The sequence below is a fragment of the Gavia stellata genome, chromosome 3 (genome assembly GCF_030936135.1).
Source record: "Gavia stellata isolate bGavSte3 chromosome 3, bGavSte3.hap2, whole genome shotgun sequence".
Taxonomy (NCBI): Eukaryota; Metazoa; Chordata; class Aves; order Gaviiformes; family Gaviidae; genus Gavia; species Gavia stellata.
Window position 1 is genome coordinate 34,762,467 of NC_082596.1, and position 19,936 is coordinate 34,782,402.

Below are 19,936 nucleotides of genomic sequence, written 5' to 3' on the forward strand. Positions count from 1 at the left end.
AAGCGCCTAGTGAAAAGTGTCCTAGACAGGCCTAATTCCCAAAACATGCCCAGAAATTGTTTGAGAGAGTACTAGTTGGTCCTTACCAAAAGGCCTGCCAGCCGCTGTTCTAACAGTTTAGCAATATAAATGCCTGCACCCATGCCTCAGCACCGTCCAACTGACTGATATAGACATTACTGTGTATGCAGATTCTAAAAAGTCCTCAAACATATTTGCATGTGACAGGCCCTCTAATTCATACAAAGACGTAAGCAGGGAGGATTCAACTCTTTTGTTGAATTTTTACTTGAAAGAGATGGTTCTTTCAAATCAGGATTTTTTTAAAAAAATAATTGGGTATTTCTGTCTGTTATTTTTATTTAATACATGTGCTTTGTTTGGTAGCTTACTATTTTTATATTTAAGGAATCTTGGCTTTTGTTTGATTAACCCCCTTTTTCATGTCTACAATTCACAGCTAAACAAGCACTAAGCAGTTCCATCACAATGAAAAAAGTTATATACACATCTAAAACAATAATATTAAGACAACAACTGAAACAGGAAATAAAAAATTAATCTGTGCAGTTAAAAGATCTAAAAATAATATCAACCTCTATACATATTTGTCAGACTGCTGTGTCCACAGTTACAGTTGTATGTGGCAGTCAGAACAGTGAGTATTACTTTCCTAATCAGGAGGTGTTTTAAGAAACACCCACAGTAGTGGCTGCTGAGGAAACTGTTTCCTTTATCATCCTGAGATTTTAAATGTGCAAGTGTCCTACCAATTTATCTAGTGCATAAAAAGGAAGGAGGGAAGGAGGGAGGAAAGGAGGGAAGGAAGGGGGGAAGGAAGGGAGGAAGGGAGGAAGGGAGGAAGGGAGGAAGGGAGGAAGGAAGGAAGGAAGGAAGGAAGGAAGGAAGGAAGGAAGGAAGGAAGAGCAAGACAGAGAAACATTATCACAATGGCTTTTGTTTCAAAATAGATTGCTGCGCAATGACTGAAGCCTGATTTGTAGACATTTTGTATTCTTGCCCAGAGCCTTGAGGAGGGGAAGGTAATGGAGTTTCTGGAGTTGCTGAAAAAGAATATAGAAAGAATTACATATTTTTACATTCTGGCCTACTCTGCATACACATATACCTACTACTGCCCTAAAAGGAAGTTCTGTTACATTTGGCATGCTAGGTAAATAGGATATTTTATTTATCATAATTTTTAGTTTATTAAAAATTGTGCATGTGAAACTAATGATATATCAGAATGGTGCTGAATTTTTAAAATTAGATTAAATTCAGGTCAAAGTCTCTCAATTAACACTGTTTATATACATATGTTTTTAATGCACAATTATTTTAATTTAAGAATGATGATGAACTAACTCTATGAACACTGACAGGCCACCATTCTAATTAATATTTTTAACTGTAACAGTGAAATGTTATGACAGAAGGCTAACTTGTAATTACTTACAAATCTGTTCTGTATGTACAGGAGCAGACATTGAATTTATGAGGATAGTTTGGCCAGTTAATGGATCTTGGGCTAAGTGAGGATGTACTGGATGATGCAGATGACTAGCATCATTAGAAATACCTGCAAAAATAACATGAGGACATATCAATTCAAAAGAGCACGTTGTTGCCAGCGTCTTATACTGCAATAATTAAATTTCTGTAGAGCAAATATTTTGATTGGCAATTTGAATAATTGCCTCTGGGTATTCATTAAACAATTTAACCAGACTTCAACCATATTAAGCACTGTGTTTATTCTCACTGGTTTGACTGCATTAACAGTGGATTTCATTAAATATTTGTAAGGGTTCTTCCATCTGACTGTGGAGTTGTATGTCTAGATACCTGGCAATGACTGAGAAGTACACAGCACAACCTGAGGTTGTAGGACTGTAATAAGATGAGCAACCAAGACAAGAAGGCTTTAACTAACAATCATATGATTCAAAGCTCAGCCAGCAAGTCAGTGGTCAAAGTGCTTGCTTACATCATGATTCCCTCAACGTCCCAGTATGCTAAATTCAACATAATACAACATGGTAAATTTATCAAGTTATTCTCTTACCTCCCAGTAACATTTCCTGAAGCAAACTGTCAATTTTAACAATTCCAAATAGTTTAACCAATTGTATTTGCTCAATCATTTGCCAAGTGATGCTCTGGAGTGTAGGCAATAGAAGCAGAAGTTCTCCAAATCTTCCTCGGGAGTCATACTGACGGTCATTAATATAATCCTCTAAACTGATTTGGACTTGGAACCGCATGTTCTTAATCTTCAATGGATTACTCAGGCCCTTTGCATCTTAAAAAATGACAAAAACTTAAAGTCAAGGCAGATTATGATTTGGGAGGAGCATCTTACTTTTTTTTAATTTTATTGTTTTCCATCCAGCTAGATAACATGAGCAAGAGCTATATCAACAAAAATTACTTTCAATATAAACACATGTACAATAATTCTGAGAGATATTTTCTAAAAGGTACCTGGATCAAAAAACACAATCGCTTTCAAGCAAGCATACTCATTGTCATCTATTTGAATTTCCTGGAAGGGTCGAACTAGTTCATCTAGAATCCGATTTGCCACTCGGCTGATCTCTACTTCAGTACTGTTGCGATGGATTATGTAATTGTTGCCTTGGAGAGAAAGAATACCAACATATGGATTGATATAAAGACTTTGATGTAACATACTAGATGCAGCCCATTTTCAAAAGCACCTTTTATTTTGCTTAATTGAACTGTTTAGTACTTTTTTAAAGTAATAACTCTCCTTTGTATCATACAAAACTGTTCGTTGCAAGTAGAGTACATATGCAAAATATAGCTGTCACCCAGTAAATAATCTGTGCATGTAAATATGCCAACATGTACAGTTTCTGATTAGTCCACAAGACAGGTCCATATCTGAATGCACAAGCATGGAGCAAGTAGGCCTTTATCTTTACATAACAGATAAATACAATGGTAAACTGAGCTTAAAATTTCATCTTTTCCCATTAAAATAATATATCCCAAGCTGAATGATCAGGATTTGTCAATGGACAAAGAAGCCTTCTTCCAGAGGAGGCAGCAGGAATGTTTCTAACAGATGCTTCTGCTACTCCCAATAAAATTTAGAAGCATCTTAAAATTTTCAGTAAAGAATGAATTTTCCCTGCTCTTTTAATTCTAAATTTTCATTTTTGGATGTCTCCATCATGGCATCTTAATTCACCTTCTGTCCAGACATGATCTAACATAAGTGGTGAGAACAGTGGGAAAGCCACAGAGCTTCCAGAAGCCACCAAGCAGTTTTTGAAAGAAAAGCTGATGATCCATGCCACAATGCCTTATAAGATATACAGATATCTACCTCCAAATATCAGAAAGAAGCCTCGGAGCCTCAAATTGTTTCTTCTTTCAGTATATATGCTGATGTTGGTGATGTTGACCATAATTTCCTGCTTATTATTTTCGCATTATTTGTCCTTATTACCTACTAATCCCCAAAACCTGCAAATATTTCCCTTTTATTTCTGTTAATTTTGTCAGTAAAACTGTATCTAGAGAAAGAACTAGGTTAAGAAGGTAATTTGTATAGTTTTTAATTTGAAAGGATTGCTGGTTAGAATAGTATCTCCAGAACAAGCCCTTCCTGTCCCTTTAATGTTATGATATGTGTAAAAATAAATTCAAGCTGATTAAGAGCTATGAAAAGGTAGGCCCAAAGAGGAAGGAGAACAAGTAGCAGAAAACCCCCTTGCACCACACCACCAGTGAAGAAACTAGTTTGAGTCCATATTCTGCATAGTCCTGCCTCACATCAAAAGTCCTGTCCAAGAAGACCTACACATTTTCTCACAAAACAGCCCAAGTGCTGCACATGTTTAATCAGACCTTTTTTGGCAGGGTGCACTTCAGACCGGCAGAGTACTGTGTCAAACCACTAACAAATGCCTCATCACATCGCTATACACACAGGCACACATCTCATCATATTACCGTGCCTCTCTGTTGTGTGAATGAAGGAAAAACATGCTTCCACCACGCGACGACATCCCCTTCCCTAAAAGCCATGCTCTCTTTATATAACCCAATGAAGGAGCCATTTCCAGTGACCAAGAATATGCCTATGCAGGCGCAACTCCTCACTGTGCCATGGATGGCAGGGGACAACAGGCATGCTGTTCACATGGTGGCTACATGGCGACCGTCAAGGCAGCAATAGGGCTCTTGGGAAAGTGAGTTGCAGGGAACAGGCTATCTATCCAGTTTTCTAGCCTGTAGGGTCTTCTCTGACTATGTCTGAAGGGCTCTTGGGAAAGCTCCAGATAAATGATTTTCATGAAGACTGAAATTAGTACACAGGCCACAGGTTGGCTGCTCCTCTCTTAAGGTTTTTTATGAGGTTTATTTGTTGCTGTTTTGTTCTGTTTTTTTATGGGACAAAGGTGCAGAAAGGATGCTAATGTAAGGAGACAATTTGCCAGGAACTCCCTTAAGCTGTGGTTTCTGGTATCCAATAAACCTTTAGCCGTATTAACTCACAGGATACTGTCTACCTCCTTTTGCTGGAACAGGGCACGTGACATTATGTCATTAATAGCTATTTAGCATTCACAGAATGCATTGCTTTGATTGTGCCAGAACAGTTCTCCCACTTAAGTGATTACATGGTTGCTAATGTACTATAACAACATCATTATTAATTAAAACCAACCCAATATTTACCTAAAAGTAAAATGTCCTTATACGCCATGGACCGTTTTGCTGCTCCAAGCAACAGGTGTTCCCCAGCGTGTGCTCTTAGCAGGGCAACCTCAAGAAAAAAACAGTAGACTCATTAGAAGATAGAGCAGTAAGTTCCAATAAGGGCAAAAGAAATCAGGATGCATATTATCGTGAGTGTATCCAGCTATAGGTACATGTTTAAGACTGTTAAGTTTCTAATGTGAGATGTAAAGTGAATATAAAAAACTTAACACTGTACTAACAGCACACTATACTTAAATTGTCATCCTCTGTCACTTCTAGTATTTGGTCTAGATTTTAAACATACAGCTCTACAAAATACTTCTCAATAAATACAGTACTTGCATTTATTTCCTAGTGCCTATTCCCTTAACAAAGTTTTCTATGGAATTTTAAGTTGATACTAAAGACTCCAGTGGGCTGGAATGAACTGTTACAGTAAATTCAGCACTATCATTGTATCATTTTTCTGACCTTGAACCAAAAATTTACGTGGCACTTAAAAGAGCTTTTTCCCCAAAAAAGCCAGATACGCTAAAAAATCCACTACTGTCAACAAAGAAGAAACCTGATTCATACCAGGAAGGCACTTAAAAATGTGGTCATGAGTTTACTCTTTGTCACCTATCTACTCTCTTCTGGTTTTAATGTCTGCTTGAAACTTCAGTGCTGGCCTCAATTTCCTCAAGGAACTCCTCTCTTGGCAAGTAATTATTTTCTTAAGAATCCAAGCCAATACTTTATGAGTGGTGTAAAGGTACACAGCACCTAGGAATACTTAATGTGTTAAGACTTTTCAGGTTCTCAGTAGAGTTAACTTACGTGCTCTGTCCTGCTCTATGGTTTGTAAATCAGGCTGATTCCCAGATGAGGAATCGTTTGGTCAAATCCAGATGGTTTATTTTATAACTAAATGTACAATGCCCCTTAGAAAAAGGCTATCACAAATGCAAAAGTGGCATTTGTTTTAACGCTCAATACCTTAACGTTCTGGAGTATTTCCCAACATGTACTCTTCAAGCACTGCAGGGGTGTTTTCAGCCTATTTTTCTAAGCTGTTTTTTTTTTTTAAATACAGACAGGAACTTTTTAATGAGGTCTGATCCCTTCTCTTTTCCTTCATGCCATCTTAACAATAAAAACAGCAATATTTTTTCTTGCTTTTGTTGCCCTTGTGTAACCAATGCATTTAAAATTCTCCTTCTTTCACATGAATAGCTTTTTTAACTTATTCCATCATGTTCAGCTTGTGCTCATATATCATATTCTGTGGGTCTGCAAAGACATCATTAAACTCCTATTTTGGGGGGGTCTCCTGTGGCCTGAAACACCTCCATATTCCTGAGGAAGAGTATAACAGGGAATGAGCTCACTTTGAGTCTCAAAACCCCAGGATGATCTAACCCTCCTTGCAGGACTTTTGTTAAAAACTGAGACTGAAGAGGCAAAAGCAGGAGTTACTCAATTCCACTTCACGGAGTCATTTTCAAGCTGAATCAGATTTTGGTGGACTGGAATCAAGAGATCCTGAGCCGTGAATTAACCTCCTGCCCAGGCAGCTGGTGAGAGAACTGCTTACCGCAACGTGGAGACACTGGTTCTGAGTGTACCAGCACAACTGACTCTGAAACCCAGTGATGTATTAGGATATATTACAGATGTGATGATAGAACAGACCTCTGTCATAAAACCCTTAAGAATTCTCAAGGCTTGATGCTTTTTTCCCCCCACACTCATTATATACAACACAATTTTAGTACTTTTTATTATATGAAAGATTATTTGCTATGGATTGATGTTAGTATGCTTGGCATTTGTTCAAGATTCTAATGGCTTTTATTTTTTGCAAGTAGAGAAGACCTGCTTCAGATTAAATAACATGCTGTCTTAAACCATATTATAATGAAAGGTGAACATGAAATAAATACTCTGCAAGGTCAGAAAAAAGCATAGCATTTTTTACAAGATTTTTTGCATGCAGCTTGGTATCTCTGTTTCCAAAAGAATACAGAAAGCACAAAACACTGAAAGAGATACTGGGTTGCTGCTTCTTTTTGTTAATGTGCTAGAGCCTTATCAATTTCCTATGTTTTTTGTGGTGGTGCTATTTCAAAACTTTACAAAATTTGAAGATAGTTGGTCTAGCACCCAGCTCTATTTGATCAGACAAAAAATAAGTGTTTAATCATAACATTTAAATATCACAGAAATAACAGGACAGTAATTAAAGTTCTCTCTTTGCTCTCCTCTTATACCTGGTCATCCAGTGGTAATTCACAGAAGCCTGGAATATATTTAGCCCATTCCACCAGGATCAAAAGTTGTTGCTTCATAGATTCACAGACATCACTAATACCAGCAATTTTCTTAACATTTATATCAGTGCTAGCACCAGGACTGGAGATTGAGATCTGGCCATAGTGAGAGAAAAAATTAACCATGTTAAATTTCACATAATTTCATTTTCATTGGTTAACAGCATATTTTAGAAAAAATCACAGCAGTAATCATGCATACTCTTGAGAAATTCCTCGACCATATGGACCATTAGTCTGCACATAAATTATGAAATTTTATTTTTCATTATTACCAGTGTGTATTACAGTATGTTAAAAATTACATTATTCATATCATGATACAATGTCTTCTCATTCCAAAATACTATTTTTAAATATACCAGAGCCCTTATTATTTGTAGGAGGGAAGTGGGGCTTTTTATTCCTTTAAAATGGTTGACATTTACTTCGTTTCAGAAAAAAAAAGAGCTCATAGGGGCATGCAATGACATTAAGGGCAAAAAAAGGGAGAGATAAAGGGATAGCATGTTCTTCTAGTGAAAAGATAAGTATCATTAACTTCAGAAGGTAAACCAGGGGTTTTTTAGTGCCTGGAGCAGAATGGTTTGTAATGACGAAGCAGCAGTATAGGCAGAGGCCTGAGACATTTCAGAGCAAATGTAAAGGATATGAGTGCGCATTAGACCACCTGCAGTGAACAGTGTTCTGTGAAATAAGAAGAGAGCAATATCTTTCTGGGCCTGAAGCTGGGGCACTTTCACATAATCACTGAGCCAAATCCTAAAATTCTTAATGACTTTTCAAGGAAAGGAACAAAACTAGGCTTGCTCTTAAGCCAGGCGGGAAAGACAACTTAAGATAAAACCAAGCCTGAGAAGAGAAGGTCAGTTTATAGCTGCTATCATACCAGGGAAGAAAAAGAAGAAAGAAAATGAAAAAGAAAAAAAGAAAAAGAAAAAGAAAAAAAGAAAAAGAAAAAAAGAAAAAGAAAAAGAAAAAAGAAAAAGAAAAAAGAAAAAGAATAAGAAAAAGAAAAAGAAAAATAAGAAAAAGAAAGAAAAAGAAGAAGGAAAAGAAGAAGAAAAAGAAGGAAGAAAGAAAAGAAAAAAGAAAAAGAAAAGAAAAAAGAAAAAGAAAAAAAAAGAAAAAGAAAAAAACAACAACAAAAACCCACCACTACACAAGGCCTATGGAACTGACTTTCACTTTACATTTTATTACAGAAAGCATACTCAGAAAATTCTCTAGTTTGATTATCTTCCCCCTCCCCCCCAAAAAATTGTTTGATCTTCCAGTACTGTGTATACCTACAAATTTCAGGATGGTGGATGCTATTTACGTTGACTCCTACCAGATCCCCTTCATTCCCAGATCCATGTTAAATCCCCCAGTGGGATCTGTGGTGAAACCCTATTATCCTTGGGTCATCAAAAGGAGCTGCACTTCTGAACTAAAGCTCAGTGCTTCCTACATAATTCAGTAGTCTGTAACACTGAAAACAGCTTAGATATTAATGGCAGTTTACCAGCTGAACATTAGTTCTCAGGGAAATATAGCAGCTAGGCAGGTGAAAAAATCCTCAGACACAAAATTCAAAGGCTATCATGTAGGAAAAATGTTAGAAGTATTGTCTCTGTAAACAGAGCATTTGTGAAATCCCTGCTGTAATCATAAGTCCATTTCTGGCACCTGTTCTACAAAAACAAAGTTGAAAATACTAAATATCATTCAGGTGAAAGCTACCAGAATGATTCAGTCTAGAAAACCTTCAGTACAGAAAGAGAGAAAAGAAATTCAACATATGTCATTTTTCCCAGAAGAGTAAAATGAGTCTTGATCATGATTCAAAAGTACCTACACAGAGAAGAGAGTTCTGATAGCAGGAGGTGCTCTGTTCTATCAGAAAAAGATACCACCATGCACCAACTAGAAGTTAATTCAAGAAGGTAAAGAACAGGCAGATTGTTTAACCATTAGACTTACTGACTCATGAACTTAATACATTGTCCTTCCTTTAATATCTTTTAATCAAAGCTATGCATGTTTATAAATTACATCTTATAGGACAAACTATAGACTGTGCTGAAATTACTTGGTGAGCTTCTGCTGGGGATTCATGGGATGACTCCCATGGAGTTCATTATGAACTCATAGGGTTGCAACTCTTCACAAGGATATGAAGCTGTGAACTTTCCTCTTTCTATTTCTCTATTGCTTTAACCTGCCTCTCATTTCTGGGGTGCAACATGAGAGTCATTGACTTCATAGAATCATAGACCAGCCCAGGTTGGAAGGCACCTCGAAAGATCATCTCATCCAACATTTTGTGATGAGATTATCTAGCACCCTATCCAATTGCATCTTGAAAACCTCCAGTGATGGGGACTCCACCATGTCCCTGAGAAGGTTGTTCCAGTGATTGAGCATGCTCACTGTAAAAAATTTCTTTCTTATGTCGAGATGAAACCTCTCCCAGTGCAACTTGTACCCATTAATGAGTTGAAGAACATGACAATATAACACTATATCCCTATCGTCCTTAGAACCATCAGAGAAACATGCCTTTACTCCTATGAAAGTCCAGCATGTCCCTTTCATATTTACACAATCCGGGAAGCCTCTCCTGGGTCTGTATGTAGGAGAAACATTGTACTTGGACAATCTCGCCCTGTAAGGGATCTTCAGGGACAAAATAATTCATTTTCCCTATTTTAATATGAAAATTTAAAAGGGATGAATGCCACCTTCTTCCTCATTTCAGAGCTGAAGGACTTGGCCAATAATTTGTGACACTTACCACCTCTTCCAAGTCTCTCCTCAGGACTGAACTCATCTTACAGACCCATTCAATTGAGGGAAAACCAAGGACGTTTAAGGCTACTTTTCCATCATGTTAATGTGACCTCTTGGTCTTTGAGGCCGAGAGTGTATCTTCACATATACTTGGCATAGTGAGAGCAATTATCTCCTACGACAACATACCAAATAATAAGTAGAATAAATTTGTGTGTATACACAAGGTGATGTTTTGGGCCAGGAATCTACTGGCTGAAAAGAACTTTGTGGCACGAAAGGCTGAGAATGTGATTCTGTTTAAGACAGCTCTTATTCCTGAATTGCATATACTGGTTGGAAATGATTAAGGGAGTAACACAAAAAAAGCACAATAAGCAAATTCAAAGAATTACTAAGGAGGTAAAAATAGGTATATTTTTCATACTGTATAGGTATGAAAGGTAGGAAGGTCCATTATGTTCATCTAGACTGTCCAGGCATGCAATATGTACCAAAGACTATCACCCAGTAATTCCTGCATCAATTCTTTACAGACAGTTCCACCCTAAGAGAGACGCTGATAAAGGATGAGATTACAAAACATTTGGGGATGTATAAATCAGTCAGCATGAAATCATAAAGGTGGCAGTTAACTTCTAAGTAAGTTAGTAAGAGGTGCAAGAATGCAGAATCAATGACCATGATTTATCTGAGATGCAGAAAAAGACTGGAGACTGTTCCATTCAGAAATTGATTGGATAGGGAAAAAAAAAAAAAGGAAAATGAAGTTCAGATGAGACAAAGAAAATTTAAAAGCGAGATGTGAATAGACTCTGCAGTTGGAACACTTCTGTTTGCCTTATTTATAATGTCTAAGGATATTAAAAATGGGATTTTCAAAAGAATGTAAGGAAATGAGTGTCCACACCCCTTTGAATGTAATGGCTTTGCACAATTTTTTCCCTAATGTTTCACGGGAAAGCCAGCCTCAAGGATAGATAGATGCCACTAGCCTGAAACAGCAACTGATTTAAAAGCAGTAAGAACCATAAAGCTTTATTAAGAAAGGTGCCTAGGACATATTGACCTGGACAAAGTAGAATTTTTTTTATTGACTTTGCTTTAAGAATGTATTCTATTACTCATTTAATTGGGAAGAGGAAGCTGGGTGCATTTTGGAAGTAGAAAAAAGTAATCCTAATAATTATTTAATACAATAAGAAACTGAAAAGTATTTAACCTTAGAAAAAATGGTCTTAAAGTCATCAAATAATTTTGTGGTAGATATCAGTACCTGACGGGAGAGTGTCTCAGCTTGTGACAATGTGCTAATAGAGGGAATGTTGCAGCCATCAAAAGTGTTTCTTCTCGTACTTATCCTGTCCCGTTCATTTTGTACAGCTGGAAAAGAATAACCACCTCATTTATTGACTTGTAGACATTGCCACACAATATCATTTCAGAAGTTTACTAGATAACTATAAAAATCAAAAGGTATGACATTCAAAAAAGACCTTGTGCTTTTAGCTCTGAGTAATGAGGAAAGATGACAATAGATGTTTATGGTCTTTATCTGTATACTGTTTGCCTGTAAAAACTACATATAACTAATTGTAGATAGGTACTGAATTATCAGCACTTTTGTGTCTGGCTTTATTACAGCAAAACCTCTTTCTTCCTTTGAACTTGAACACATGCTGTCGTTTTTTTATTTTAACCAATTTATTAAGTGAGGCTTTATGATAATGGTAGAAATGGACATCTCCAGACCGTTGAACAGGTCAAGAGCACCACCACTGACAAAATGTCTCAGTCAGAGGAAGTGTAAAAGCCCTACTCCTGCTCTCCTGTGAGAAACCCTGAAATAGGAATGAATCACGAACTTAATCCACTAGTAAGATAATTTTGAAACTTAAATCTCATGCTCCTCATCAGTGACATTCCTAGCCAGTTTACAGAACATTAAGTAAAAAAAAAAAAAAAAAAAAAAAAAGGCACCAAAAAAGCTTCAGGCCGGTAAGTTTTTTCTCATGGGGTCCAAAAAACGACAGTTGAAAGGGCTTTGGATAAGGAATCCTTAATCAGCACATGCAAGGCTTATGATGCAACAAGACTTACTTTTGAATTGAAGGAAGAAGAAAAAATAAAACTATCAATCAGATTTTTCTAAAACCTAGATTATGTCCAAGGTTAGGCCAAGGAGAAAAGAAAAAAAAGGAAAAAAAAAAGAACTGTGCTGATCAAAATCTTTTTATTGCACAAGGAATCTCATGATCTTTTAAAAGCAGCAGCTTTTTTTCCAAAGACATGTTTGCTATTTTGTGGGAAACAATCTGTGTTACAGAATTTAGGAGTAGTACCAAATGCTTCAATAAAAAAAATAAAGTATTCTATACACTGAATAGTTTTCAGGGTTTATCTGAACAATGCACATAGTTTATTCCAGAGGTGTACTAACTTTTTGCCAAGGACACTCACTGATGGGCCTTTTATTAAGGTCACAGTAAGAAATGTTGTGCAGTGATAAACACAAAGTGCTAAATGTTCATGTAGACAGGAAACAAAAGATAGAACCTTTTTTAAAGAATGGAGAAAAAAACCGTTCACTGAATCTCAGCAGTTTAAGTGCTACCTGGATAATTAAAATAAGGTCAGCATTAGAAAAGGTTAGCGTTAGAAAAGTAGTAAGCTATTCTGACAATCACTACTGAAAGTCACTGGTGGAGCACTTTGAGAATCATAGGGAAATGCTTCAATTTTCTCCTGCATATGCGTAATTTTGGATTATTAGACTGGACTGTCTGTCTTGCTAAACCTTTTTGTCAGTTCAGACTAAAATTGCCTTAAACAGAGAGGGGGAATATTTGCTCAAAGAGGGCTTGTATAGCTTTTACCAGCTGAAGCCTTTCTCTCCTTCACCCTAAAGAAAATAAAGCGATTTGCTAGAAATGAGCAGAGAAACTATCATATAGACTATGCTACACTTACGCTATGAGACATCCCCTGACGGTGTAGAGATGTATATAACAACACATAAGCAGTGAAATTTACAGTTCAGTGTTTTGAATTATTTTAGCACTGGGAAGCCTTGAATAAACATGGCTTGGACACAATGAAAAATTAAAGTCTTATAGGTAGTGGGACCAGAGGAGGCAGAGTGGTGTAAATTGCGTTAAAAGTTTTGTGCAGGATATATCTTCCCTTCATAAACATGAGCCAGCAGCGTGCCTCATGGTGATGTCAGCTAGCCATGCACTGGGCTGCATTAGCACGTTGAGGGAAGTCATTATTTCTCTGTTTTAGACTCCCCAGTACTCGAAAGTCGCTGGAACACTGGGCAGTGTCCAGTGGAGGCCTACGGAGATGTAACCCACAAGATGCACAAGGTGAAGCAGAGAGAAGCGTCTTTGTTTATGTGGAAAAGAGAGGTCCAAGGTGGAGGTGGGGGTCTAATTTCTGTAGTTTACAGAAAATGGAGCCAGCTGCTTCTCAGATGCACAGTGAAAGGACAAGAGGCAATAGACACTACCCTAATTGCAGTAAGACACATTCCAACTAGATACAAGGAAAAAACTCTTCCCAATGAGGGTGGTCAAGCACTGGAAGAAGTTGCTGAGAGAGGTTGTGGAATCTCCCCTCTCAGTGATTGTATAAACCCGGCTGGACAGGGTCCCAAGCAACCTGACTGAACCTAGAAGTGAGCCTTGCTTTAAATGGGGGCCCGGACTAGATGACTTCTTCTTCTGTCCCTTCTGAGCTAAACTATTCTTTAATTCCAGGTTTTGGAATTCTGTAAAGCTCTGCTTTTTGCAAAACTTTCAAGACTGCTGTGGACACACAGGTCTTCCCTTTTCTTCACATCAGATTGATACTATTTACACAGCATGTTACTGATTTTAATGGCTCAAATTCCAAAAGGCTAAACTGTGTTCAAGGAGATCCACAAGAAGTAGCAAACCTATTTCATACGTACACAGTGCAACGCTGTTTAGAATACCCCCATCCAGCTACAAGGAGAAAATCCATTTTACCTCATACCAAAACTTGATCACTAGCAAAGCAGTACTATAGTATAGATATACAAGGGCATAAAGAAACAGCTTCCTTTATCTTAGGAAAGCTGTGTATAGACTAAAAATATTATAGACTATTACAGTACAGGATAACTGCACACCTCACGTTGCAGACTGGCCTTCAGGCAGGTACACCACTCTCCCAGTAAAACAGGTGGCAAAGTTTGTGATGAAAGAACCATTTTTGAGGGCTTATTTGAACCAGATCAGAACACCTTTTGCCTCTACATCATAACTGCCAGTGAAGCAATAGTCCCAACACCCTGGTACAAAAATCCTCTGATATTCCCACTGCCTTTCTTTCGCTATTGCTCTGCTCTTGTGGTCGTCTGGTCCTTCCACTTTGACAGAAGGATCACTGTGACACCCATGTTTCTTCATGTCTGTCAGTGAGATGCATAAGTAACAATCTTCCCATATTAAGCCCTACTGAGATTAGAAATTTTTTCAATTAATGTGGACACTCCACTGATAGCTACCACTAGTGTTCTCACCACTACTTTTTGCTCAACTTCATGCTCCTTCCTCTGGCTTAAATGCTTCAATCATTTAAATTTAAGGGAAGGACCAGTAAACTGGCACTCTCATTACTTAGGTAGGGTAGAAACAAAATCCCAGCTAGAGATTTTATCATTCAAATTTGGTAAAAATTAAAATCTCACACTTTGAACTTTTCCAGAATATGGCTCAACACTTAGAAATCAATGAATTTTGGATTCATAGATTAAACAGTAGCAAATTCACTTTAAACCCATAGATTTGCTAATGCTCAAAGTGTTAGAACTGTTTACCCACCTGAAAATTAGATGACACATATTTCACCTCAATATAAAAGCATTTCTCCATCATGAAGGCATTATAGCAGACTTTCCATTTAATTATTCTGCTGGAGTTTTTTAGAATTTTTATTACATTTTAAAACTAATTCAGATTATTTCTCTTTGTATATCAAATAATAAATGATTATTTTACCTTCTTTTTTCATTCCTGCTCGAAAACACTTTTTTAAACGACAATATCTGCATTGATTCCTTTTGTCCTTGTCAACAATACATTGCCGGTTGAATCTATCAGAGACAAGAAAAGGTAAATGTATAAAACATTAATAAAGCAGCACCCTGATTATGAAGAAAAAAAATCCCCAACTAATCTCACCTGTCAGAACAATGTCTATAACCACAGACTTTCTTCTTCTTTTGTTTTGTTTGGGGTTTTTTTAATCAGTCTTGAGACATGTTTCATACCTGTTTGGTTTGCAGGAGTATATGTGTGTGTGTAGACACATATATGCATTGGAATGGGCCAGTGTGGAAAATTTTGGAATTATGTGCATCATTTACACTCAGTTTATTTGTGACATGTGTCAGTAATTGGCTGCATCAAATGGTAGTGGGGGAAAAAAAGAAGAAAAGCTACAAATAGAAAAAGAAAAGGACAATCAAGGAAAATGCCAAGTATCACTGGCACGGAGGAGCCCTTGGCTCCAGTACTATTGGCTGGCAGAGTTTACTCCTTCTGGGAAATACCAGTGAACAAGCTACATGTTGTATCATTACAGATGACAACCTAAACAGGAAATGGGAGGAAAAATTTCTAACAACATAAAGAAATAAAGACATGAGGAAACACAGAGTGTGACACTGCAAGAAGGCTCACCCAAGCTCTCATGCACATCTACAGATGGCGGATGTATATGAGCCATCCCCCCCGTCCCTGTTTGTTTCTGCCTTTTTGCTCTGCATGTGTTTGTTTGATAAATAGAACTATGTTTTGCAGAGCTCTTCTTGAAATCACTTATATCACCTCTTGTCACACCACTTTAGGGGTATGTCTATGTGATATCACTATGATATGTCTATAAGGGAGAGATTTCTTTGTAAGAGTATTAGGCAACCAAGGAAGAGTGGAGCAAACAACATTTCCAGTTACAATCCATTCTTACAAAAAGTTTTCTCCTTTGGTGATTTGTCTAAACTCACAGACGTTTCCATATATTCTGTGCATGGCTTAAAACTGATATTTTATGGACTTGTACATGCACAGAGCAATTCGTCCAAGATGGTGCACAGACCTGCAGTATGATAATTTGGGCAGCCAGACATCCAGAAATTAGCAGACTGCCATTCAGACTGACAGGGGGGAAAACGGTCACTCAAAAGAACAGTGTGTCACCCAAGTGGGAAGATGTGCAGATGTGCTTGTACAGGCCTTAAAACAAGACTCATAAATCTTAAACTTTCTATTCAGAAACTGCCTTCATGAGAAAAAAAATTGAACTTTTAGAAAACAGTTAAGAATTACACTTTTCACATTTCCAGTGAAAATAGGAGACTTGTTCTTTTTTTTTTTTTTTTCAGGAGATGACCTGTATAATCATAAATACAAGAGTGAATCAGCTCTTGAGTGATGTAATGATATCAACAACATCAGCAGACATCTGGAATGTAGTATCTGGAATGCGTAATATCAAGTAGTCTTGAATAAAAGACATTTTTTCCAACCATAAGAATATACCATGAACCACATGCTCATCAAAAATCCTGGTTAGAATTCCTTAAGAAAAAGTTGAAAATACCCTGACATATTTCTGAAAAGACTGAAAAGGTCTGAATGTAATTTTTGCTTAAATTAATTAATTTAGTGCCTCTAGATGAACTTTTGAAATACCTGCATGTATAGATGTGATTTTTCCGTATACTGCGTCTAAAGAATCCCTTGCATCCATCACAGCTGGAAGCACCATAATGTTTTCCGGTCGCTCGGTCTCCACATATTGCACAGAGACTACTGACCCCGTTGTCAGCAGCATTCATGTTGCCAGGTTCTCCTGAACTGTCTGAGGAGAGGCAAGAACAACATATGTAGTTATGGACACGACTTTCAACAACCACCCCATGAACAATTTGTACTTAAATGGAGGCTTTTTCTGGCCTTTTCTCTTTTAATTGCCACTTAGTATTTACATAGCATGGCATATCTGATTACATCTGGTTCTTATTCAGATGCAGACTTTCAAAGTTATAGAGATGTGAACAGAATTTATGAAGTTTGCAACAACAAATAATTTTATTCTAAACTCTTTCCAGCTGAAAGGGGTTAAAAATTAAAGTATAACTGTGCATGTATAATTACATATACATTCCTGCTAACATGAAGAGGAAATTTGGCACAAAGCTGTGTTGCCTAGTTAGCTGGCAAAGATCTCATATATCAGTTCTCATAGGAGCTGGCAATAGCTGGCAACTATCATACAAAGATACAACTGCATACGTGACCAAAAAAAAAAAGACAATTTTTGCATAATACTTAATGAAAAAAATGCATGCGGAGAGGACTGTCTAAGTGTTATTTCCTTGAACAAATTTTCCAAAGGAACACTGGTGCAGACTTTACTTGCACAAGAGAATGTTAGCTACGTGATTCACAATTAGTCACAGAATATGGTAAACAATACTGAAGAAATTCACCTGTAATCAAAACAGACATATTTATTCTGCTTTGAGTCACACTATTTAACAGACATGTTCAAAGAAATAATTGCAAAATAGCTTTTTCTGTTATGCTTTTGGTTTTATGAAAGGAAAGCTGTTTGCAGTATGCTCTAAACATTTGTAGTTGTTCAGTCAGGGAGAGGAAAGAGTGCCACATTAATTAGTTATTCAAACATGCATTCAAAAGTCATGAGTTCATGAACAGTGGACAGGTGGAAAAGTAAAACTGCTAATATTGATGCATACTTTTTATTCATATTGTACTAGATCCAACTAGCCTTGCACAAATATTTTATAAGATTTTCATTTTGTCCTGAAGAGCTTCCAATTTAAACAGTTTTTTAGATAAAGAGAGAAGCAGCAACATTTTTTTCTCTTTTACAGGGACATAATTGATAGGAATTATATTAAAAATTGATTAACTAAAAATGAAAACTTAAAGGTAAGAATTCAGTTCTGTAAAGATTGTATTTTAAAACTAGGTTTGTCATGACTGGAAAATTATTTTTAAAAATGGGTTACAGAATTACTTTAGCTAGAAAAATATAAAACCTTTCTTTTGCAGTTTTGTAATCTTGCATCATAATGATACAGCAGAATAATCAAAAATACAATATTTAAATTTAATAATGAAATATTTCACAGCAATATAAGTTGTGTTTATATATAAGGATATACTTGTTTTCCTTGTTTCCGAAACAAAATGTCTTGGAAATTGACCTGACTTTGCGAAATTCTTTGACTTCAACAGAACTGCATAATCTGCCTGAATGTGGCTTGTTAAAATTCTCTGAATGTTTCTAATTAATTTAGACGGCTAGAAAAGACACATAGGAAGGTTCAGAGTGGGCAGCTTTCAGTTCCACACTAGCACTGTAGCTACAAGACAATGTTTTTATAAATTCTATAAGAAAATACCTAGGCTAAACTCAAAGCAAACTCTAAACAGAAAAGGGCTAGACCTAATAACTAATAATTATCAAACTAATCACTTACAGTGAATAATTTAACTAGCTCTATCACCAACACATAATGCCACACAGCATAACCTCCCTAATCTGCTTTCCCATGTTATGTAACATTAACAGATCTGAAAGGGTGCTATTCAGCAAAAAACAAATGAACAATGAAATCACCCATATTAGAACAAAAAGCAGAGGAATCATCTAAAAGTTACAAAATCATTGTTGATAGCTTCAAAATCACTTAGGGCATAAAGGTCTGTTTTTTCTTTCTAAATCAATAACCAAATCTACTTTTCTGTTTACTAAGCTTGCTGTAAAGTAACATCAGAAATCCAGATAAAACTTCAAGCCCAACAATAAAAACTAACTTAGGTTCTGTATGGCAGGCATACATGGAAATGCAGGTGCTGAGTATTTTTCCTGCAAATCACTAAATATTTGTTCTGCCTTTTAAAAATACATACTACAACAGATCTATGAATTATCCTTTATGATACAATAAAACAATTTTTTAAGTATACTAGAAGATCTGGAAAGCCATTTTAGAGTAGTTTAATTTGCCTGATACTTGTCTTCACTTTAACAGAATGACATATCCTTTTTTTTTGGGCAGTACTCAATGATGGCAGAATAAAATGGTGTGCTTCTTATTTCAAGCATAACTTATTGATACAATTTCTCAAAAATTTATTGCATTAAAAATTCCACCTAAAGTTAAAGTGTTACATTAGCCAAATGCAAATAGTTTTTCTCAGCTAAACATTAGCCTTGAGAAAGCCAATGTGATTTTCTTTTAAAAAATCACTCTAGTTCATATATACACATACCTAGAAAGGCTAGATTAACATTTAAATAAATGAAATATTAGCACAACAATTAGAAATTAGGCATCAAGAAATAGTAGCTGGTATTTTTCACAAGCTTCTGGATAATATTTTCCTGTCCTTCTGAATGTTATATACAATATATAGTTTCATGTCCAAACTGTCAATACTAGTTATTCATTTGTCTTACAGTAAATAAAACAACTGCTGAATACACCATTTTCTTCCTTTGATTAACTGACTGGTGACAGTACAGTTCACTTACTTTATTACATATAACCTGTCTTTTATTTTCCTTAAAGAATTATAATGCTATTAACTTAGAGTTAGTGGTGAAGTGTAAAAGAGCAGATTTGTAGTTTGAAAGCAACCCCCAAATGCTCCATTAATAACACCTTACAGCATTACTAAACTTCACTTTTTCTGTTAATTGGCTTGATTTTGCATCACAGAGCAGAACTCACCATTGCCATTATACAGAATCTGCATAGTTTCGAATTCCAGTGCTGTATACGTTGGATCTAAAACTTCACTGTAGTTTGCCATTTCCATGTCTAGTATTGGTTCCGAGAGCCTCATCATTGAATGCAAAACCAGCGAAAAAGCTGCTCAAACGTACAACCTTCCCATTCTGTTCCACAGTGATTGATAATCCAAAGTTAACTATAACTATGTCACTTACGTGCTGCAATGGGAGGAGCTGGAAAACTGCTTCTGCATGCTATATTCCACCTGAGGTTTTTTGGTTTTTTTTTTCTTTTATGATACAGTGCA

General features: G+C 36.4%; 1 protein-coding gene across 2 annotated transcripts; it reads right to left on the reverse strand.

Annotated features, from left to right (window-relative positions):
* Positions 1-945: 945 nt before the first annotated feature.
* HNF4G (hepatocyte nuclear factor 4 gamma) lies at positions 946-19,744 on the reverse strand. Of its 2 annotated transcripts, none has more exons than XM_009815834.2 (10): positions 19,627-19,744; positions 16,550-16,718; positions 14,855-14,949; positions 11,104-11,210; positions 6,993-7,148; positions 4,717-4,804; positions 2,488-2,640; positions 2,069-2,305; positions 1,460-1,582; positions 946-1,064 (listed from the first exon to the last, which is right to left on the reverse strand). In XM_009815834.2, exons 1-10 carry the CDS (start codon positions 19,742-19,744, stop codon positions 946-948), a joined length of 1,365 nt encoding a protein of 454 aa, XP_009814136.2. The 2 variants fall into 2 exon arrangements, with proteins under 2 accessions (XP_009814136.2, XP_059671404.1); XM_059815421.1 differs by having other exon boundaries at positions 16,550-16,714; positions 19,623-19,741.
* Positions 19,745-19,936: the final 192 nt, after the last annotated feature.